Here is a 24579-nt window from a genome sequence, read left to right as displayed (position 1 = left end):
GCTGCAGACAGGCTCAGCTCATGCTAGAGCACCATCTCACACATAACCAAGCACCCTGCCTCGAGGATTGTTAAGGCCTGCCATAGGAGTGACTTATAGGTTACTGTGTGTCTATATATAAGGGTAGGTATAGGAATACTATACCTAAGCAAGGGGTGATTACACGACCTTGCCCCAGCTGAGTGATCAGCCAGTTGTGTCAGTTTGAGTGGCCAGCCAGGGGTGGCACAATACATGCTGCAGCCCCGGGTAGGCCTTGGTTACACCTATGCCCTGAGTACCTAGGGTACACTTCTACAGGGGCTGATAAGGTGAACCAATTCCCAATTGTGGATGTACCTAGAGTACATGGTGTGAATTTAGAGAGAGTGCATCTTGGCTGTGGGTCTGATTAGCAGGCCCACAGCCACATCTAAGTCGAAAACCAGTAAAGCAAAAGCAAAAAGTGGGGGTGACCATAGGAAGCAGACCCTACTCTCCAACAGGGAGTGTCTGCCATCTGCAAGATGGCGAGCACTGCAGAGTGGGCTTCACCTCGCCTCCCCCACCTGAGAGGGAGAGTTGACAGAGGTGGGCACACCTCCAGGGCTGGCTAGTTTTTCCCGCCTGTCTTCCGAAGCAGGAGAGGCTCCGGGTCGCAATACAAAGGCTGCCATGCCTTTGTAGCTCCCCTGCCACAGATGGCTCTTCCTGGCCTGAGGGATGTGTGAACACCTCCGCCCAGGAAAGGCTTTGTTTTTGGGCTCAGGTAGCGTAGGCTCCCACCCTAGGGGTCCAGAAAGCTGTCTCGTGGTGGCAGGCTGGTGTGTACCAGTCAGGGAACCCACCAGAGGCTGGCCGTTTTTCAGGGGGCATCTCAAAAACGCCGTGTGTACTCTCATTAAATCCCACACGGGCATCAGTGTGGCTTTAATGTGCTGAGAAGTTTGATACCAAACTTATCAGTTTTCAGTGTAGCCATTATGGTGTTATGGCGTTCGTAATGACAAGCTCCCAGCACCATATACTCTTAATAGCAGCACTGCACTTACAAGGCCTAAGAATGGACTTAGACACTGTAGGGGTGCAGGGCTCATGCACCTGTACCCTCACCACTGGCATATGTCACCAAGCTAGTGGGGTGACTGATCCATGCCAGGGCAGTGGGTTGTAGGCATGTCACACAGGGATGTGTGCCATGTTGACTCTACTTTATTCTGCACCAAAACACGAAGCCTGCAAAGGCAGTGTGTGTGTAAATGTACAGGGCCTCTAAGGGTGGCACAATAAGTGCTGCAGCCCTTGAAGGTCTTCCCTGGTCACAGTGCCCTGGGTACCTGTGGTACTATTTACCAGGGGCTGACCTGTGGCCAGAGATGCAAATTGGGTTAGTTTTGGGGAAAGAACACAGGCCCTGGGGACCTGGTTGGCAGGGACCCAGGGCACATCAAGAAAAAGTGCATCAGTAGTCTGGCAAAAAGTGGGGTGGGGTTACTGCAACAGAAACCCACTTTCCAACACCACCCCTGGACGGTGACTTGAGTATCTTACTTGACACTCAGGCATTGAACACATTAACCAAGATGTCCTATGGTGCGGCTCTCTAACTTGGGGCCTTTTTGGCTGGAGAAAAAGACCATTTCACAGAACGTGGAGGAGGGAGGGTAGTAAGGAATCTGCGGTTACATGGAGAACTTACCAGAAAGAGTTGTACCATATATAAGAAACGTGTACTTCTGATGTATACTTCTAACAGCAGATTCCTCACCTTCTGAACTGATGACAAAGCAGTACCTCCCACGGTGGTGGGTAAGTGAAATGGTTCAGATTGAACAGGCAAAATTACCTTCTCATCAAACCTGGCTGTCAAGGTAGCAGAGCTTCGCAAACGTGTAGACTGACGCCCTTGTTGTGACCCGACATATCCAGAGCGAGCATTCTGCAAGCAAACAAAATGGTGCCAGCCTTGGCTCAGATGGAATGAGCCCTCAGACCTGCTGGAGGCTGGTTGTTCGACAATGTATAGCAGATCAAATACAGCAGATATTGATCCTAATAAGGTCCTATTATGCCCTGCTGAAACTTTCTTTGATCCACAGAATCCCACAAAGAGCTGATTGCCCAAAGGTCCATGGTGCAATCGATGTAGAAGTTCAATGCTCAAATGATGGAGTATCTCCTTTTCGAGGCATGTGAGGGGCAGTCTGACATGAAAAATAGTCAGTACCTTTGTCAAAAAGGCCACTAATAAAAAGAGGTGGTGTAAGGCGGCTAGAAAGAAACAGTTTGAAGCTCACTCACACGACCAACTGATGTTATCAAGACTAGAAGAAAAAAGGCTTTAGAGTCAGGAGACATAATGCGCAAATGTGCCTTGACTCAAATAGTGTGAATATGAGAAAAATTAGGACAGGTGATTTAAACAAGGATGGCTGGTCCGACAAAACAAAGTATGAAAAGCGGATATATAACCTTTAACAGTACCCACCGTAAGTCCTTGCTGGGCTAAAGACCAAATAAACAACAATATATCTGAAAGTGTGACCTGCAATGGTTCTGTGTCAGAGGTTCCACACCAGGCAACAAACTTTCCAGCATCCGGAGTAAACTTAAGTGGCCGCAAGGATAATATCCATGACTTGCGGACTAAGACTGAATATAGTTAACAGCAACTGCTCAATCTCCACACATGAAGTTGCAGAATACACAGGCTCGAGTGCAAGACCCTGCCTCGCTGCTGCAACAGAAGACCTTCCTGAAGCAGCAGCCTGACTAGAGGATAGATGCCAATGCACACAAGTTCCAGGCACAACACTATATGGGCTCAATCAAGATCCAGAAGTGTGACTTGTGCTCAGTTGGTCCTGATCTTCTGAACTCTAGAAAGGAGAAGTAGAGGTTGGAAGGCATACAGGAGTCATGTGCTTCACCTTAGGCAGAATGAGTCTTCAACATATCATTGGGAAATCCAGCATCCAAAAATTGCTGTTGTGCATTCTTCGCAGTGGCAAACAGATTGAGCCAGGGTTTGCCCCATTGCTACAAGACACCCTGCACCACCTCAGGGTGCAATTGCCACTAGAGATCCGCTAGCGCAGGCAATGGCGTTCAACCACTCCGGCGTTTAAAGATCCCACCAGGTGGTGCATGATCAGGAGAATACCCAGACGATTCAGCCAGTTTCTGAGCCACAAGGCCTCCTGGCATAGACCAGGGACCCCACCGAGCTTGTTGAAATACCACAAGGTGGTGGTGTCTGTTGATAACCTGAACTAGCCTCCATTTGATGGACAGAACACTAAGCGAATGGCCCGTATAATCAACTGGATTCTATTGCACTATCATCCCCACACCCCTACTTTCTGCCTGGCATCTGGTGCAACTTTGAAAGTGCACAAGGTTCCTTATAATCAAGTCCCCCGTACCAGTGTTTTTTCCCTAAATTGTACTATTGTACAACTGCACAATTGGCACCCCTTTAGGGTCCCTGTAAGTCCCTAGTAAATGGTACCTCTGGTACCTAGGGCCTTGTAACTAAAGAAGGTCCCCTATGGGCTGCAGCACAAATTGTACCACCCTAAGGGGCCCCTCACCAATCTCATGTAAACTGCCACTGCAGTCTGCGTGTCTTGGTGCTGAGAAAAATGAAGAGTCAATGTGGCACCCCTGTGTGCCATGCCAGCAAAACATTGTATGTGGTATAGGTAAGTCGCTCCTTCAGCAGGCCTAACAGACCTTAAGCTGTTTGCACTATACCCCATGTGTAGGCATATCTGCATGAGTGGATGAGTCCTTGTGATATTTAAGTCGGACCATAGATATTACAAGTGCACAGAGAAGCCATAACAAGTACATGGGCTGGAAACTCGTGTTTACGAGTTGCCCAGCTACATGATGGCTTCACTGTACCCTAAGAAGTTGGGTGCCAAACACCTCGTATTGATAAAGCCACACTGATGCCAGTAGCGGATTTATTAAACAATATACCCAGAGGGCACCCTAGAGGTACTCCCTGAAAACCTACCAAGTACTAGTGTGTTGACTGGCCAGCCACCATAAACAGGTTTCTGACCTGAGGTGAGAGCCTTCGTTCTCGGAGGCAAGAGACAAAGCCTGCTCAGGGCAGAGATGTCCACATCTCCTCCAAACAGGATATATATTCCAGGGCGTGAAGCTTCAGTGGCCCTGCCGCCTTTGTTATATGACCCAGGCCTCTCAGATAGTGAAGATGCCCACCCCAACTGTCCTTCTCCCACTTTTGGCAGCAAGACTGGTTTGAAAATTAGTAAGATTAGGTGGTGTGCTCACATTCAGTCAGCACCACCCCTAGGTCAGGCCAGCTGATGTTGTCCCACTTTTCAGATTCCTCCAACTTGTTTTGGACAGAATTAGCACTCTAGAGTCAGGGTTACACTCACTTCCCACAGGAAGAGGTCACAGAGTGTGTAGACACACTAAAAGTGGGCACATTCAACATATCAAGAGAAGGACGACTAAAAGTCACTGCCTAGTGAGAACTGCAGCAGAACTGTGGACTTTTGGCGCAAACCCTAACCATCCTGAGCCCTTTCTTGACAATCACAGAGTAACTTGTCCTGCAATCTGGAGTACCAAAGCCATGGGTAGCCTGCCAGACCTTATAAATTGCCTACAATCTCTTTTGGAGTAGAGGAGCTACTCTATGCAGTCTGTAGGCACCGACCAGCAGAGTCCGGTCCACCGCCTTGCAGCTCCCTGGCCTGACCAATGCCTGGCATGACCAATGCTGCAGAAGACCAGCAGAAGGTACTCCTGGTTTGGAAGGTCATATCTGCATCCCCACCTAGTGTGAAAACACTAGGACCAACCGGAACCATGCAGCACCAACACCCAGGATACTTGCTGCCGGCTCCAAACACCAACAATAAGACCCAAGTCAGAACTCCCACTGCGCCAGGACCAAGCAGCCGCCGAGTAATGTCAACATCTTTGAAAGCCACTCCGTGAGTGGCCCAGCTGGCACGATTTTGCCCCTGCCAGGTGTCGGTCCCTGACCAAGAGGAGCACCTCTGCGCATTGAGCTCAGCCAACCGAACTGATCTGCACCCGAGCTGCCCAGCCCAGGTCCCAAATGAACCAGCTGTGTCCCCTTACTTCAAGGACCTTTGCGAGCCAAGCCACTATTTGGGAGCTCTTTTACTTGTCCTCCAGTCCCCCTGTGCAGCCTGTTTCTGGGTGGGGCACCTTCTCATTGCCAGCTATCAAATTCACCAGCACCCTGCTTCGGGCAGAACCTGGGCAATTTCCGAAGAACAGGTGGGACTGCAGAGGAAGTGTCAGTGGACTGGGCGGGCCATTGACTTCGAACTCAGGATCAGTGGACACAGCGGCATTGCATGTGAAACTGCTGGGCCCCCTGAGGAGACTGGAGGGATCAGACAGTTATATCAAATTTGCAAAAGGAGCAGTAAAGGTTGGTACAGCTGTTAAGTCAGGCGGATAAGCACAGAGAGCATGTAGGGGCACTGCTCTTTAAATTGCTCTAAGACGGAATCAGCTTGTCCACAGTCAAGTGAGTACCATCAAAAAGCATGTCCATAGGGTGGAATGGACATCACCTGGAAACCTAAGTGATCACAACCACGCATGGCAGCAAATGACAATAATGGTGCCAATGGCTCACCCAATTGAATTTGTGGTGTACAAGCCTCAATGAATTGTGAACTTGGTCACTTCTTGACAGTCTTGAATGGCCTGGGTAAGAAAAGGTCTGAGATATTCGGGGACACCAGGACGACACCACTGAGTCCGAAAGAGCGTGAGACTAGCACACTGGGAGGCAGTTGGCATTTACTGAACTGAGAGTCCAGCTGCCTTAAGGGAAAACACATTTCTCAAACGCCTTCACCCGTTTGGACTCCTTATTGGGATGTGGAGTACTCTGCAAAGTGTTGGGGTTAGATCTGCTTGTTGACCCCTGAACCACCAAACGTTCAGGCAGGGGTGCTGAAGCGAACACAGGGTCACAAGGGTCAGGGCAATGGCGTCTCGTTATCGGTCTGTTGACAGGAGGGCTAGAGCAAAGTTTGGCCCAGGCTCCCAACAAGGTATCTGTTAATGCCTCATTGAATAGCAGAAGAGGCTCAGAAGATGTTGCCCAGGCTGGAGGACTTCCGTAAGCACATTCGTTTTTACCTCCAAGGTTGGGAGCTGAAGGCCATGGCAGCTACGCATTACCATGGTATGGGAAACAGATTAGTCTGTGGCTGGGCCAGGGGATGAAAGTAAATCAATTTCAGGTGAAGTATTGAGGCCACTGGTCTCCTGTAAGTCATAGGGGCACATGCATCAAGCTAATTGCCGGTTGCAAATGTGCCGATTCGCAGAATCGGCTCCTGCGTGACTGGTAATTAGCCATTTGGGATGCATCAAGCCCAAAGCCATTCGCAAAATAGGTTATCGCAAAATTTGTGATGACCTATTTTGAGAATGCAGTTAGGGAATCAAAATTTGCGATTCTCTAAATGCAATACGAGAAGCAATCTCAGATTGCGACTTTGCATTAAGGAATCACAAATTATCAACTTCAAGTCGATGGTAATTTGCAATTCTTAAGAAAAATGCACAACATTGCATTTTTCGAAGTGCCATGTGTGTGCGCCACATGTGCACCCATGCCAATTTTGGGGTAGCATCAGGGTGGCCTTTTGGCCCCCTAGCACCTTTGAAATTGCATGCGTAATATGCAATTACCTATTTGGTAATCGCAAATTGTGAATGATTTTCCATTCATTCCTATGGGCCCCTAGGCCCAAAGAAATAAAAGAGTAAGCATTCCCCAATACCAAATCGCAAATTGCGATTCTCTAATAGGAAGAAGTGTGTAGGAATCGCTATTTCTTTTGCGAAACCTACATGCATAGGCAATTGTGATTCCTTAATGGCGATTCCTTAATAGTCGCTATTAAGGAATCGCAAATGCCTACCTTGATGCATGTGCCGCAAAGTGTCAATTGTTCCTATGAAAGGGCTGAGCAAACTCATTACCCACTTCATACTTGTTGTCTGAACCCATGTCAAAAGGGGATTGTAGGGTGTGTTCTCCCTTGTGGAGGCAGCAGGTCAAGTAGGAGAAGCAGCGCCCTACATTGGTTGTGGGTGGATGAGTGTTGGCAAACTTTGAAAGTAATATATCCTCATCTGGTGTTGATGGATTCGGCATTTGCTGATACAATGATGTGGATCTCAAAGATTGGCCTCTGGAACTGCTTTATCGATTCCTGGACCAAGAATGGCACCGAACTTTCAACTTGGACCACTCTTGTTGTGGAGTCTTCCTCGCGCACAGTTACTGCAGGGCTTAGAGTCATGACACGACAACAGGTACACCGGAAGGCAATCTGTCACAGACATTTGTTTACTTAAGTTCTCGCACAGATTTAACCCTGATGTTTGTTTGGGATGTGGGGACATTCCCCCGCACACTGTACAATTTAAATCTGTGAAATATCGGAGACCTAGGAGCTCCTAATCGCTTTCTGCATGAGGGTACATCATTTTGTATTAACGCCTTTGCTCCTTAGTAGAGTGAAAGTGAGTGTAATATGAGTAAGTATTGTGGGGACAACAACTTACATTATTGTGAAGCTAGGTCTTGTCCAGCACAAAACTAATTGCACATTCTTATGAAAATGACTCACCTGTGTAACATGTCTTTCAATTTCCTCACGGAGTTGGTCTCTCTCCACTTTCATAGTGGTTTGTACCTGCTCCAGCTCAGCTATAACTTTTGTTAAATCAGAAGCGCCGTTCTGTACTTCCTGCTGTCTCTGAGTATCTACACAATTTTCCAGTTTCACTGATTCCAGTGCAGACTCGCTGACCTTTAATCTTTCTTCAAGCTGTTTCAATCTCAGCTCTTGTTCTTTTTTCTCATGCAGAACTTCCTCTTTCTCATTTATTTTCTGTTGCAGTTCTTTCCTCAGATCAGACAGCTAGAAATAATAAAAATACATATTGGTAGTGCATCATATAGTGGAGAGCCTAGAAACTACATTGTGGAACACTATTTAACAAAAATGTACAGTCCCACACAAGGGCTTAATTTACCAAATAAAACCTCTCATGAAGTCCATGTCACTCAATTCTCTGCTGGCTTTACAGCCAATTGATGATTAACAGAGAAAAGCTGGGCATATGAACAGAAATAGAAGCAAGACGACCGCAGACAACACAGTACAAAGTATCTCACACATCCTATTGTCTCACCTGCTGTCAATATGTAAGAGGTTTCATTGTACCACAATAAGGAAAGAGACAATAGCACTATAAACCAGGTTTTCAGCAGTGATTATTTTAAGTACATCCTGGGTGAAGTCACAATCAACTTGGATACCAATATCTTACGATTAATTAGCTGCAGAGACAGGAAGAAGTGCCACACAACTTTTCTACAAACAGGGCTGATAGTCGCAGTCCTACGACATCTCATGGATAAGGTTTCTATCTGGGGGAATGAGCTCCGATTCTCTCTAGAGGAAGAGATCCTCACAGCTCCAAACTGTTTTTTCGGTAAAACACACCTGATCCCAAAGAACCTTTGGTAATGATCTTTGTTAGTGGAGCCTCTATCTACCTGCAGATTCCACACCTCTTGAACCTCCTACAGGTGCTTAAAAGGATCCAGAAGAAGTTGAAATAGCTCGCCAGCACAGACCGTTGCAGTCATGGCTCCAAATCTACTCCAGAGACTCCCTAAGTATGGAATCACAGTCCATAAATGGTAAGTGGAAGAGGTGTGGCGCCGCGGCCAGGGCGGCTGACGCTGGAATCTGGGGATCACGGTTCGATCCCCGGCTCCGGCGGCAGGTTAGCCCAGCACCATGTGACTCTGGGCAATAGCTTGCTTAATCTTCCCGACGGCCCCCAGCGCCTAGAGACCCTAACGGGTGATTGTGCGCTTTACAAATGTGGATTATTATATTATTATTATATTAACCCAGCATCTTGGTGCAAGCGCCCAGCATCTTTCCACACCCTCAGAGGTGGAGATGAGATTGACAAGACTGAATTGAATGCAGTGGAGAAAGCTGACTGGGAACTTAGTTGCAAAACTTCAAGACTACTCAGAAAGAGATAACAATGGGTCAGTCATGAATGTGCAAGGAATGAGTACCCACCAGTTAGTCAGAGAGGGTAAGTAATGAGTTCTGGTTAATAGTATCTGCAGATTCCTCACCTCTAGAATCATTACACAAACAGTGGGTCTGGTAAGTCAATTAAACAATATGTCTTGTAACACAAATCTGCTAAAATGGTCGCCCATGCATACTTCAACATTAAGACAGTGATGCCTGGTGAAGGTGTGGATCCAAGCTTATGCAGCACCCCAAAAGGTGTCAAAGACAGTAAGAATTCTAGATAAGACCAAAGAAGTGACCGTCAGACTGGTGGTATGGGCCCTGCTGCAGTCAATTGGCTAAATCTTTTAAAGGGTGTAGCAGATTCTCATGCAGAATACAATCCAGCAGAAACCTGCCTGCCACAGGTTCACCACCCCATTCTGGGGACCATTGTAGACAGGAAGAGCTGGTTATCCAAGCAGTTTTTCTCAGTCACGTCAATGTAGAAACAGAGCTCCGTGGTCCCAGCAATAGATGGAATGATGGCAAGATAATAGATTGGCCAATGAGAAATTGAAAAATCATCTTAGCAAAGAAGGCCCTAATAGTAGCTTGTCCAACAAGAATTAAGTGATTCCTTACCTTTTGAATTTACCCATGTGCGAGACTGGATTCAGAAGAGTTTTCGTGACCAGTACCTATGCTCACCGTTAGGCAGAGTATCGGCTCCCACCTGTTTTCAGCGTCATTCGGATCAGAAATGACATCGCAGTACCTATATAGCTGCCACCCAGGTGCGCCAACATCCATTTCTTTCCACCACTTTTTAAGCCTGAAGCGTGGTGCCATGAAGAACACTGACCATTGGTGTGTCAAAACAAGGCCCCTGAAAGGGGTCATCCCTGTCTGTAGAAATTTGTTCACAGAGCAGGGAGGATTAAAGAATCTGCATCTAGATATAGTCTCTACCAAAGAAGGCGTTACCGAAGGTAGGTGACTTATTGATCTGATAGAGACTTCTAGACAAAGATTCCTTAACTTTTGAATATATACTTAAGCAATAGCATCCCCGGAAAAGAGTCCGCAAACTAATTTCAAATGAGAAAGCGCAACAGGTCTAAACAGGTAAAATGCCCATCTCTGTGGATCTGATTGTCCAGGCAGTAGTGCTAGGTAAACATGTGCAATGAGGCTCACATTCATGCCCAGCGGATGTCTAGGACTAGAACTCTGCGTGCTAATGAGCCCACAAACCTTCAGGAGATAGCTTCTTGGCAAGTGTGTAGCAGATTTTGATACAGAGCACGACCCATCTAGAGATGGTCTGCTTGTGCACCATCCAACCTTTCTTAGCACTAACATACCCCACAAAAAGTTGTTCCTCCACCCGGAACTCTCATGTGTGGTCAAGGTACAAGAATAATTCTCCTTTTGTGTCCAGATGGAGTTGCTCCTCCTCTTTAGAGGGATGTTGGGAAACAATGAAGGTGAGCAGGGTGATGGACTGCCCTACATGAAAATGAGTGACTATATTTGGTAGAAAGGAGACCCTTTTGCGAAGCACCACTTTGTCTGGATAGACCGAGGCAAGGAGAACTAGACAAGGCCTGCATCTCACTCACTTTGCAGGCTGATATAATGACCACAAGCAAGGCTGATTGCAATGTGAGAAGCCTGAGGGGACAATTGTGGAGAGGCTCGAAAGGAGAACAAATCAAAAAAGTCAAAATTAAATTAAGGTCTCCCTTAGGCATAATGAATGGGTAAGTAAGGAAGAGATTAATTAAACCCTTGAGGAACCCATGTACAATAGGGGACTTGAAATAAGAGGGTTAATCAGCCAACCACAAGAAAGTAGAAATAGAGGATGGATAGATCTTTAGAGTGCTCAGTGTAGGACCCTCCTGGGCAAAAGAAAGAATGAAAAACAGAACTTCGGAAAGAGGGGCATAAAGGAGGATCAAAGTAAGTTTCTGCACTGCAAACCAAAGAACAATTCCAGCGGCAGGCGTATGCAGTCTTGAAGCAGGGACGCATGGCTGCCAAGATGGCATTACAGACTGCAGGAGGAAGGTCAAAAGCTGTCAACTGTCGGCGCTCAATCTCCACGAAAAAAGGCGGAGTGTGGACAGGTTCGGGTAGAAAACCATCCCGTGCTGCTGTGACAGAAGATCTTTTCGAAGGGGCGGCCTGATCGGAGTATCAATGACCAGATATTCTTGAGAACTCTGGGAAGGAGTGGTATGGGTGGAAAGGCGTACAAGGAGAGCTTAACTCCTCTTGAGACTAACAGTGTCTCAGGGTGAAAGCTGCCTTGGAAACTCCAGTGAGCCAAAGCATTGACATTGCGTGTTCTCGATGGAGGAGAACAGATCTAACCAAGGTTCTCCCAAATCTTGACATAGACCTTGCACCACCTCTGGGTAGAGACACCATTCATGATCCACTAAGCATCTTTGGTTGAGTTTGTCTGCCCTGCCGTTCAGAGAGCCCGCCAGGTGTTGAACCACCAGGGATATGCCTTATGTTCCAGCCTTGTCCAGAGACCCAGGGCCTTTGATAGCCAGTAAGCAACTGGCAAACCTGTTATCCTCAACCTGGATGACACTACAGTTCTGAAACACCCAGCTATACCTATCCTAACATACAGCAGAGACATATTTGGCATTAAAAGCATGGAAAAGGGCCCAAATTGGTTTTCTTCCCAACCTGGCACTAAAATCCATGACTGAACACCAAGAGAGCACTAGCATTAATCTTTTACGGTGAGCAGTGGGACCCATGTGTTTTTCTATTGTTCAGCAAAATGCCCAAACAATTGAAAGTGTGAACTTGAGCGATCTTTGTTTTGTTACAAAATAGGTCTTTCAACTAGGTGGGATAAGTGCCAATGTCCGTTACAAAAGATTTTATATTATTTTTAAAAAGGTCTAAACTATCCATGAAATCAGCAAAGTTATAGAGTAGCAGTTGACTATCTTGTTATCCTTGACATAAGGACGGCCTCTTCTGCATATAGCAGAGCTAGGAATGAATGGACGTCTACAGAAGGATCACATTGTTTCTCCAAAAGCACCTCCTCTAAACAATCGATAAAGATAGTTAATAAAAATGGGGCCAGGATATACCCCTGTGTTACGCCTCGAGTTATGGGAAAAGACTTTGTACAAGGGCTAACCTCAGACGCAGACATGTCCCTGTGGATGTCCCCCAAAAGACATCAGGCCTAGATCTACTCCTAAAGACAACATCATTGACCGAAGCTTGGAGCAGTTCACCGATCAAAATGCTGAGGTAAGATCCACAAAACTCAACAAGGGGGCCCAAATAATTACCTCACTCCCCAAAAAACATCTGTAGAAACTCTGTCAGGGTCTGGAGCCTTGTTACCAGCTAATTTCCTGATGGCACCAGCACCTTCATAAATGAGAAAAGAAAGATTGGTTTGCCCGGCTCCTTCTCTTTAACAGGCTGGGTTAAGGACACTGTCCCAACCTCAAAAGAATAGATATGAGAAAAATGAGCATACCATTTGGCTTCATCTATCACTGAGGTCAAAGTTGGCACATTCTCAGCTTGTAAAAAAGTATTAAAAAGGAGTATTGGAGGGAACCTGGTCATGAGACACCCAAAGAAAAGAACTCCAAGCTCACATTCACATCAGAGCCAAAATGAATAAACACATTCATTGCAAAGTTGGAAAGACTAAAGAAGAACAAGGACTGATGCACATCTAATCCTGTCCTTTGGAAAAATACTATTAGACCAAGTAACCACATTAGGGTCACACAACATGTAGAATCTGTAGAGGTAAAAAGAAATAATTGAGCAATTGCATAAATAACTAAGTTAAAGTCGCACTGCAAACCAGGGAAAAACTGAAGTCGAAACTGACTCAAATCTCATCTCAATACGAGAATGGCAATTATACAGTTATGAGCCTGCTATAAACATTCATAAAATATACCTAAATCTATACAGCCAGTTCTGTGTGTATATATAGATCCATACCCATAGTACATATATACGGGCAAAAAAAACAAACAAAAAAAAAAAAAAAAAAATATATATATATATATACGTCTGTGCGCCATGTGACCAAGGCCTCTGTTTAGGCTGAAACGTTATGCTGCCGTGGCGTGCTAAGAAATAAAGTAACTCACTGCATCTGGGTCTTCCGTTTTTCCTTTGGAGTGATGGCTCTGGACTACGGGCGCGTCGTCTTGAGGGTAACGAATATGCAATATATATATATATATATAATATATTTATATATATATATTTATATATTATATATGCCCATTCTACCAGGGCAACGGCAGCCACTACTGCCTTGGGACGCGGTGTTCCCTTGCAGGACATTTGTCAGACAGCTAGGTGGGCCTCGCTGCACACATTTACCAAGCATTACTGGCTTGACAGTCAAGTCCACAGAGACTGCTTCTTTGGTTGTTCTGTTCTCCGTTACTTTCTGGTGTAACCTTATTCGCAGACCCACCACCGGGGTTGGTATTGCTGGGGTATCTTTCTAAGGTAAGGAATCTATCACCAACGTGTCTCTTTTAGATACACAAGTTAATACCTGTGTAACAATATATCTGTAAGAGACATTAGTTAGTGATAGATTCCTTTCCGCCCCACCCATTCTCCCCATTCAGCAAACTGATTTCTAGGGTTAAGGTCATCCCTTTCAGGGCCCTAGTTTCATGGTACCAGTGGTCAGCTTCCTGCATGGCTCTGCATTTCTGGCGCAGAAAGTCGTGTACAGAACTGACGTCAGGGCGCATGGGTGGCGACTAAATAGCCTCCGTGACGTCATTTCGGCAATTATGATGCCAGAGACAACGCGGAGCTGCCCAACCTACCGACGCGCAGGGGTACTGCTGACGAAAAACTTTCCTGGATCCAGTCGGACGCCTGGGGATATTCTAAGGTAAGGAATATATCACTAACTAATGTCTCTTACAGATATATTGTTACACAAGTAGTAACTTGTGCATTCATTTTAAGACACTCACTAACACATACAGATATCTCCTAGTCGGAGGTACACACAATACTTTGCAATAGAAGTACGAGTCACTTACCTTCGGTAACTATGTATCTGGTAGAGACTATTCTAACCGCGGATTCCCGAACGTAGAATTATCCCCAGGCGTGAGACTGGATCCACAAAACTTTTTGCTACAGCATCCCTACGTATAGGGTACCACGTGACTCTGCCCTGACATTGTCCCGTATGTGACATCAGCGAGGATACATAAGCCCCCCCCCCACCCCCCCCGGAAAGCATACAGCAGTTTTCTTCGGAGAACTTTTCCATGCCACAACGCGGAGCCATCATATACAAAAACTGTGAGAATACTGGAACAGTGTGTGAAAAAGCCAGCCAATAGAAAGGGAAGAAACGAATGGTGAGGAACAGCACCATCCAGAAGAGTGCCAGGTACTATGGTACTAAAAGACATGGAATGAAAGAATAGAGTACCGCATCTGCACAGCAAATCTGCAAATAAATACAACAACCTCCCCAGGGCAGAAACATGTGACAAGTTGCACAGTAGACAAAGAAGTCTACAACCACCGCCCAGATCCGAGAAGGGTACCCGGGCTAGAACGGAAGATTAACAACCATTCATTCCCAGCCAACACCAGCAGGAGAACATCTCCTGAAAAGGGGTTAAGAGCCGAGACCCAGCCAGGGGCCTCACCCCAAGGACTGCAAAGGAGTCAGAAGTGTAAGCGATGAAAGGAAGAAGAACACTAGCAACCCCACACTAGAGACAAGGGTGCAGGGGGCGCCGAAGTGCCCATGAAACCACCAACCATTCCATAGAAAGGAAGGAAGAAAGCAAAGAACAAGATGAGAATCCCCCTTGGGAGGAAGTAAGAAAAGGCATATGCAGAGGACAACCACCTGGAGGTAGGCGAGTGCCGAAGACCAAGAAAGGTCCTCGCAGAACGGGAAGGAAGGGTGGGTCGTGAAGGAATCTGCGGCTAGAATCGTCTACCAGATACATCATTACCGAAGGTAAGTAACTCATACATCTGATAGAGACTACTAGCCACAGAATGCTTAAAGTAGAATAGATACCCTAGCCATACCCAAGGGGAAGGAGGGTCTGCGAGAGGACCTCTCCAGCTCGGGAGAACATAAGACCCCAACAGGGTACAAGTCACAGGGACAGGGAAAGTAGCCCAGTCCTCCCGAACTAGGGATGAGTCACAGGGACAGGGGATCCCCCCCCCCCAATCCAAGCAGAAGAGAACCTCCGCATCGAGGAAGAACACCAGCCCCACAGGGGATGTGCTATAATGACAAAAGAGACTGCCCAGCCCTCACCAAGCAGGAGAAAAAAAGGGCAATACGCCAGGAGGCCAGTACAGCCCAGTCAATGTACCAGGGACATCCACCGGAAGCCCGAGAGGTACAGGCCTCGCAGAGGGAGAAGAGCAACCCACAGACTCCAAGGAGAAGGGGCAGAAACGAAGGCAAGAGCCCTCTACCGGAACACACCTAGTGAAGAGGGCAGCCAAATCCATCACAGATGGAAGTCAACAGGCCAGACAGAACAGCGCATCGGCAATAAGACAGGTGGGAAAAGAAAAACATAGCCTCAAGGCTCCCGCCAAGCAAGAAGCAGGGGCGCCAGGTCTCACGTCAAGGCCCCTGGCCGAAGACCTGAAGAGTAGGCAGACAAAGCTGGACCCCGACAAGCATCCACAAAACTAAACGTCCAGACCAAATCGGCCAGGCAGGTGCAGCTGGAGACTGACAAGCGCCACGAAACTGAACGCCCAGACGAGGGCGGACCTCAACAATTGCGAGGCCAGAAAAAGTCCCCAACGGCCAGCCGGAAGATAAGAGGAGAAACAAGTAGGACGAACCAAGTCGTCAACATAGGAAATTTACCCGTCCGGAACACCAGACCGAGGACGAGGCCGAACGGCAGACAATAGGCATAAACACCACAGCACAACACCATAGATGGCCCAGACACCACACCAGCGGCATACAGCATCACCAGGAAGGGCGAGGAAACCACAAGGAGGAGTCCACACCAGCCCAGTGGAAGATAGGGCTATACAATAGCTACAAATACCCCACGTCCCAAGAAAGTATGGGAACCACTCTTAGGGAAGAAAATCCCGCATCAGAGAACAAAATTCTAAACCTTCGGCAGAGCGACGAGGGGTGGATTGGTGCGCTACCCAAGAAGGGCCCCTGTTCAAGGCCTGGGTGTGTCCGAGGAAGTTCCAGAGGATATGGGGTAAGTGGTTGAATTTGCTACCTTCTTAACGTACATGTTGCCCTCTAAATGTAAACGTACATGTTGCCTTACATATGGACATAAGATGCTATACTATCATTCCATAGAGCCGGATTATGCTGTCTGTTGTACATGGATATTGTGTATTCATGCTGACATGCGCTGGATTTTGGTCTGTTGCTTATATTGGGGTTGAACCAGCAGCCAACTGAAGAGAGGAGCCAACCAAGGGACCCCGAGGGCACAGCAAACCACACAAAGTGGAGGAGGAGGAGGAAGAACCGCAAGAAGACGCTGAATGGCAGAGTCCGCATGATTGTTAAACATGAGGACCCCGTCAAAGGGTAGGTCAACCAGACGATCCCTAATGTTTTCAGGAAAAACATCATCACGTAGCCAAGCTTTGCGACGACAGTCACAGAAGTGGCCATAGTGCGGCCGAGAGCATCAGCAACATTCAAAGCTGTACGAAGAATAAACGCGGCCAACTCCCTACCATCCAACACATGGCCCCGCAGATCAGCACGGGCACCCTCATGAGAGACATGAGAAAGAAGAGACTCCACAGAGTCCCACAGGCTAGAATTAGCCCTGGTCAACACACACAAAGTGTTAAGCGCCCGTATGTGGCATTGGAAGAAGCGAAGACATTACACCCCCATGAATCTAACCACCGGGCCTTCCGAGATGGAGGAAACACCACCACAGGCAGGCACGGAAAGGCATTCCTCAGAAGACCGCCTTGAGTAGAAGGATGGAAGAAAAGACAGACCGGGTCATGCGGAGCAGGATTGTGGCACCTGTCTGTGGCAGGGCGCCCCCAATCCCCCATAAGAGAATTATGGAGTGACGCTTCGAGAGGAAGGAACAACTCCAGTCAACCAGAGCCATGGTGGAGAACTTCCAAGAGGTTGCCTGTAGGAAATGGAGTGACAAGTTGACCTTTCCTCAGAATACCAGCAGCAGTGGAAATAGCCCGTACAAAGTCAACACTGGGCTCGGTAGGGCGCTGTGGAGGGGAATGCAAGTTCTCCGTGGGCGAAGGCTGTAGACTGAGCCGTCCGTCCTCAAATCCAGCTGCAGGAGGAAGAGGCCAGCACCGGAATAGTGGGGGATACACAGAAGATTGGAGAACCTGCGAGAGTTCCAGGGGTAGGCAGAGAGGCCGGTGGAAAGGCCATCTGTGAGCCACGGAAAGAAGGGTTCAAGGATTTAGGCCACGGGGACGGCCAAGAGCCCCCCCTAGAAGATGCCGGTGAAAACGCAACAATACGGTGCTCCATCTCCGGGTAAGAAGACACCAACGGGATGACATACCTCCGGAAAGGACGGACCCTCGGGAGACGAATAAAGAACCAGACGCTGGTGCGGCTCCGTGGACTGACGTCGGTTGGCGCCAGAATATGCACTTGCGGCAGCACGTCGACCTCTACCACTACATGCTACCCAGGAGACGGGGCGGGTTTGGTGCTGGTACGGTGAAGCAGCAGCGCCGAAAAGGCACCAGCTTGGCCTCAGATGGGGCAGCCGCCCGCATCGAGGACGGAGAGGGACTCGGAAAAGCACCCCAGGGCCCAGCCTCCACCCGCGACTTCACCGGAGCCAGGGGGGAAGGCTCCCGGCATCGAGACCGGAGGTCTCTGGTGATGCTTGTTCCGCATGGATGAGGTTATATGCCCATCTAATATGACTAATTCCTTTGGCATAAGAGCAAGCTGTTGAAAGCCTGAGATGGAGAGCTTGTGCCGGAACAGCTTGAGACATCTTTGTGAGTTTCCTGAGGACTATCCCTTCTTTCACATCCAGATGTTTCCATGGACTTAGTGGGATTTATTCAAGAGCGATTGATAGTACTGGGGGAATCTTAGCACTATATAGCTGAAGCAGAGAGGAAAAATGCCTTTGGCCGGTTGAGGAATATAATCGTAAAAGTGCCCCCACATAGACGTCGCCTATCCGGTTCAGATTCTGTATAAGAAGCAAGTTTTGTAGGGATTTAGAAAAAGTTCTCCTTACGTAGGTATATCACTTCCTGGTGCGAAATTAATATTGTGGTATGAGACAGAACTGAGCAGATCCAAGCTACAGATCATATAGTCGAGGGTTGAGGAGAACGAGTTGCCTAGTCTAGTGGATGATGACGGAATATCTCCTATGTTGCAGTTTAGTATTACTCTGTTTAGCATTGGGAGTGAGGATAGGAAGATTTTCCCTCTTTTGTCAGCTTGGTTTTCTTTGGGGAAAGGAGTTGGAATTGCCAGGGCTGCTTCTTTTTCATAGTTTACCCATTTTTCAAGTAACTCGTTAGATATTTTTCCGTTGAAGTCGCTTGTTATGAAGACTGACTGGTAGCCTTGTCCTTCTATTGCCTTTTCTATACCCTCTAATGTTTCTATTGCTAGTGCATCCATTTTTTACCAAGGGGGGGATATAGACATTAAAAATAAGGAGATCTTTCTGAGTATCTAGTGGGTCGATACCAAATTTGACCTTAATACATTGAAAGTTCTTTGAATCTATGGGGATATTTATTTGGTCCCACTTAAAATCTTTGTTAAGAATTGTGATCCCGGCTTTCGCATGTCCCCATTCGACCTGCACTGCAGGAATATCATATACGTAATAGTCTTGTTGGTCAAAGGTTGTTGTAGACCAAGTTTCTTGTAGGGCCACAATACCTGGTCGGTCGTCCATGATTAAGGCTAATTTCTCCTTTGTTTTTCCGGCAATGTTCCAGGAAAAGATGGTCAAACCTGCGTTAAAAAGGATGTTTGTTTTCCTTGCCCTGTTTGTTACTATTGAAATTCTCCTCAATCCAAGCCCATGAGTATTTATTTGTTGTTATTTCCCTCTTTGGTGAGTTTTGCTCCAGCTTCTCCTTTCTCCATCGAAACAAATATATTTTCTTTAAAGAAATCTGGAGGAATATTATGGCACTAAGGATCGATTGTTGAGTTTTAGTTTTGTTAGTTTCTTCTGGAGCTTCCGTCCTTCGGGTTTCGCAATTATCCACTGGTGTCAAGTCGTAACCATATTTGTAAAGAATGTCACTTTCCTTCAATATTCTTCCTGAGACCCTAATTCTACAATTGCTGTTGTGGTTTTAGATTTTTCTGCGAAAGTTCCTAATTTTATTTTGTTTCTAGATAATGAGTGAAGAAGCTGTATCTTTTGTAATAGATTTGTGATTCTATCACGATTAAGCGGGAAGTCACCTGAAGGTAATAAGTCTTATATCCAGGCGGCATGGCTTGTTCTTCTCAGATTGTATGTGTGCCTTCCCAGTAGAATTGGTTCTTTCTGGAAGTCCTTATGAGCCGGCGTCTTAGTTCCAAGTTCTATAGCTAAGAAGCTTGACGCCATTGGGTTAAGTTGGTTAGAGTTTACCCTTTGTGCTTTAAGTGGAGATCTCTGCTCCTTGTTTACTGGGTTCTGTGCCATTTCTGATCTTTCTTCTTTTTCAAAGGACTTGATTGTAGGGGAAAAGGGGTTCTGGAACCTTGTCTTCAAGGCTTTCTTCATGGCAAACCACCTCATCGCTCTTTTCTTCGTCCTTTTCTGATTTATCTTTTATTGTTTCCTTTCATGGTTCAATGTTTCTAGGCCAGGAGAAACAACGGTTAGAGTTGCAGTAGTTTCTATTGCATTTTGATTAGATACTTATGAGTTATTCAAATTTAGTTGTGCTTTAGTTTTTATGTTGGTGAAGATTGGGTAACATACTATGGCAGGTTGGCGAGTGTCCAGTTTGTTATTTTCCTTGAAGAGATTTCTAAGGGAATACATCTGCTTGAGTTCTTGTGTTCCCTTTTTTGTTTTGGTATACTCCAACTTGTTTGAGTTGCTACTTCTTTCTTCGATGGAGAAAGCTCTTTTGTTGTTAGTACATCTTTTGGTTTGAGGAGTTTTTCCGCACTATGTTTTTCACATTTTTCTGCTGGTAGTTTTGTTTTTAATTGTCCTTTCTTTCTTTTTTTCCACTAGGTATTTTAACATTCCTAATTGGGTTGCCTAGTAAGTACTATTTCACCCATACACGGTTCGCACAAACACCACCAGTATTCTAGTGCTTCTGGAAAAACAAATCAGATGTCCCACATCGTAGGTCCTGAAGAGACCCTATACCCATGCTAGGGTCGAAACGCTGTCGACAATTAAGAAAAGCGAACCTTTGAAAATAGCACTATGATTGTATAGATGTTATGTAATCTGATGAAAGAAAGTGGTCGCTTTTGTGAACAACGAATTATTGAAACCTTGCACATATTTTTTCACATAAGTTATTCTAATGCTTTGGTTCATATTTTCACTTGGGATACCTTTACACAACTGTAAATAATTTTGCTTCATGTATGAAACTATTTACTAAACATAAACATAGCGATCAACTAGCTATATTCCTTTAATTCCAATAACATCCCATAAAGATTACACCGCTAAACCGTTGTGTTTGAACTGACCCATTATGTCCAAGGTGATTTCTGTCATTTTCAAACCTTACAGTTTGTTTCACCACAATTTTTGTTTAAAATCAGGTATCAACTCTAACAAGTGTCCCTGTTATTCATGAATTTTGGCAATTCTCTCTAATGTGCCGAGGAAATTATCAGCGTTCCTAGTGCCATGTAAGTGTTTCAATATGTATATATCTAGGAGTGAGACCCTAATGCATTATGTATAAACAGCGGAATATTTGAGTCTCTAAATATGAAATCATCCAAGAATGGTGCATGTGAATATCAAATGTACCTATAACATGTTTCTGTTTGTCAAGCTGAGGGTGCACTATTGTTGTACATATATCAGTCCATTATTTGACGTTAAGTGACCAATTAAAATGTCTGGGCCTCTATGTGAGATATAGAATTGTTAAAAAGTTTCCACTTTGTGATGAACTATTAGATATATAAATAGATAAATGGAATAAAATTGTAAAAAGATATATGTATGTTGATGTATAACATTGTTCCTTAAAATATTTTTTGCAGAGTTTAAATCAACGACTCCTGAAGAAGGCAGTTCTTCTACTGCCGAAACGCGCGTCGAGTCTTTTGAATTGAGTTTATTGAATTAACCTGTAATAGATGCATTTGTTGTTTTAGCATACACCCCCTTTTGTATATATCTGTTCAAGTAGTCAGGATTTACGTTTTTATTATGATGTATTTGCTTTTCAATGAATGTTTCTGATGTATTGTGTTGAAGATTTTAATATGTTAAATGTCTTATTGTATCATATAGTTTGACTTATCAATTTAGTCTCTATATGATTTTTATTTTATGTTTAATTAAATATATATTTTTTAAATACACATATCAATTCCCGACATTTTCTTCTCTCTATTGGTTCCAGCGTGTATGGTCACTTACTCTGTGGATGTCCTAGGATTTTGTATTCACATTGGTTTTTACCCTGCCCTATGAATCTGTGTATTTGTGATACCCAGGGGGTCCTTGTTTATCTCTCAATGTTTACCCACAGCCTGTCTGTGTAGGGCCTGTCTCTTGTCACATCACGAGTGTTATCCAAATAGTGCTAGTACCTTGTGCCCTCAGCCTCCACTAACATTAACCCCATTAATAAATTTATCAGCCACACATCATGGCTCAACTACCAACTTTCGGTTTTTCAGACGAGGTGTTTGCCTCTCTAGTTGGAACTAATATCACCACCACGAATGGGGGAGCTTCCAACATATCAAACAATGAGGATAGTCGAAACCTTATTGAACTTAAAAAGAAACTGACCCGTATGGAAGCACATGGCGAATTTATGCTGGCGTATCTTAAAAATGGCATGATCCCCATGGGTTTAAAAGTACGCAATATACCAGGACTTTTCGTTCATCATAGGCCGTTTTTAGAAAAATGGAGTCTCATTGCAAATAGGTGCTCAAGGGACCTAATGATCCTTATCATCGAGACAGCTAAAGAACTAGCTGTCGACATCAGGAAAGAAATTGATGCCCTAGAAACTAAACTTAAAAATGCAGGTAACAGAGGAGGCAATGAAGAAAATCGAGGAAGCCAACAAAGAGTTAGAGTCTTTTAGTGCTTATTTAAACAAACGTAAGAACGATAAATTAACTAAAGACAAACGCTTTTATACTTTAGAAGGTACCTATCCTTACCTGAGGGCTGACTTTTATAAACAAAACCACTATGTAGATGATGTGAGATCAACACCTCAGAGAGTGAATAATTTCACTGATTCCTCGGACTCCGAGAATGAAGGTTCGTCAAACTACTATGACCAAGAAAACAACTTCAACCAATATAATGGCCCTCGCCCTAAACAGCCTTTTTTATCCAACAGGGGCCCACGGCGGGGTCGACAGAGAGTCCATTTTCAGAATCAGACGAGAGGCAATTTCCAACAGGCCCATCACCAGCAACAACATCCACACCAACACCAACAGTCTTACCAACAACATCAGCCACAGGAACCCCAATTTATCCGCGAGACGCGCAACCGCCAATATTGGGGACAAGGGATATGATCCCGATTTTCAATCTATCCTCAAAAAATATAGATCCCTATACAGAATCTCTTTTATCTAAAGGCCTTTCCTTTGTCCCACATTCCCATCTGGACATCTTTGAATTTCAGAGAGATATTATCTCTTTCTTTCGCAGAATTAGACTTAAGAAATTCTTTGCCTCCCAGTTAGACAATATTGAACAGTTTCAAGAAACTAGGCAATTGTCCCTTCCATCCACTTTCAATCCTTCCCTAGATCAACTAGGCCCGGAGGTTGCTACGTTCGAGCTGGTGGTCCTTCAACAACTTGAGAAAGCTCTTCGCTTCATCCCAAAACCTATTTACAATTTGAATAGAGAGGAAGCAGACTCCCTTAAAACTTTACGACAGGATAATACTGTGGTCATCAAAAGTTGTGACAAAGGCGGTGGAATCGTCCTAATAGATACCAGAGACTATGAACGCAAAATGAAAACTATGCTCGCCGATACTACCACGTACACCCCTATTAGGAGCAACCCCCTGATATCAATTTCCAAAAAAATTCGTAATCTTACCACCGATGCACTATCTGCAGGTGACATTAGTCAAAAAGAATTTGACTTCCTGAATTACCATCAACACAAAACAGCATGCATCTACGGGATGCCTAAAATCCATAAAGACACCACAGACCCACCTTATAGGCCTATCGTATCCACAATAGGGACGAATACGGAACCCTTATCCAAATTTGTAGATTCATTTCTACGTCCACATATACCAAAAATTATCTCTTACATCAAGGACACAGGTTCCATGATATCGAAAATAGAAAATATTTCCTTCAATCCATGTACAGACCTCCTAGTAACTATGGACGTAGAAGCGTTGTACAGTAGCATTCCCCAACGGGAAGCTCTGTCAGCCACTAGGTGGTTTATTGACCATTTCGATATCCCTTGCCCTAAAGAATTTCTATTGGAACTTCTCCATATTGTAGTGTCGGAAAACATTGTAGAATTTGGTGATACTATATATCGCCAAACAAGAGGCGTCAGCATGGGGGCTTCAGTTGCCCCGTCAATTGCCAATATCTACATGGCGGCTTTCGAAACGAAAGCTATCCACAACGAGATAGCCCCTTTCTTTGAGTCCATTTCCCATTGGTCCAGATATATTGACGACATCTTTTTTATCTGGACCAATGGGAAAGACTCACTCGATGAGTTTTTAGAATGGATTAACCTGGTGGATACAAATTTGAAATTTACGGCTCATTTTGACAGTAACCAAGTAGAATTTTTGGATATTATTATTAAACATCAAAATAAGAAATTGGCAGTTGATCTCTATGTCAAGCCCACAGCGAGGAATACTCTCTTACATTTTAAAAGCTTTCATCCCCGTTGTCAGAGAGAGAGCATCCCATTTTCCCAGTTCCTTCGGGTGAGAAGAAACTGTTCTAACTTAGCAGACTTTGACCTTCAAGCAAACATCATGCGGCAGAAGTTCCTCAATAGAGGCTATCCCCATAGACTAGTTAGGGACTCATACAAGCGGGCCCGATACTATGACCGGGACTCACTACTTAGACCTAAGTTACCCTTGGAGAATAAAAAACTGGTCTGTATTACCAAACACTCCACCTTAGACAATACTGTTCGCCAAATTATAAACTCTAATTGGCACATACTTAACGCTAATCCAACCAACGTCAAATTGGAAAAACCTTTGTATGCACATAAAAGGAATAAAAATCTCAAAG

The 24579-nt window shown here is 45.3% G+C and overlaps 1 protein-coding gene across 1 annotated transcript in view; it reads right to left on the bottom strand.

The window, feature by feature from the left end:
* The window catches only part of LOC144818836 (uncharacterized), a 1999126-nt gene that overhangs the window by 730574 nt on the left and 1243973 nt on the right, over positions 1-24579 (bottom strand). The window contains 1 exon segment of the mRNA XM_078676624.1: positions 7659-7952. Coding sequence (XP_078532750.1) covers positions 7659-7952 — 294 coding nt within the window.

Source organism: Lissotriton helveticus, chromosome 2_1 (assembly GCF_964261635.1).
Source record: "Lissotriton helveticus chromosome 2_1, aLisHel1.1, whole genome shotgun sequence".
Taxonomy (NCBI): domain Eukaryota; kingdom Metazoa; phylum Chordata; class Amphibia; order Caudata; family Salamandridae; genus Lissotriton; species Lissotriton helveticus.
Note: the sequence above shows the minus strand (reverse complement) of the source record. Positions and strands in the feature narration are given on the sequence as shown.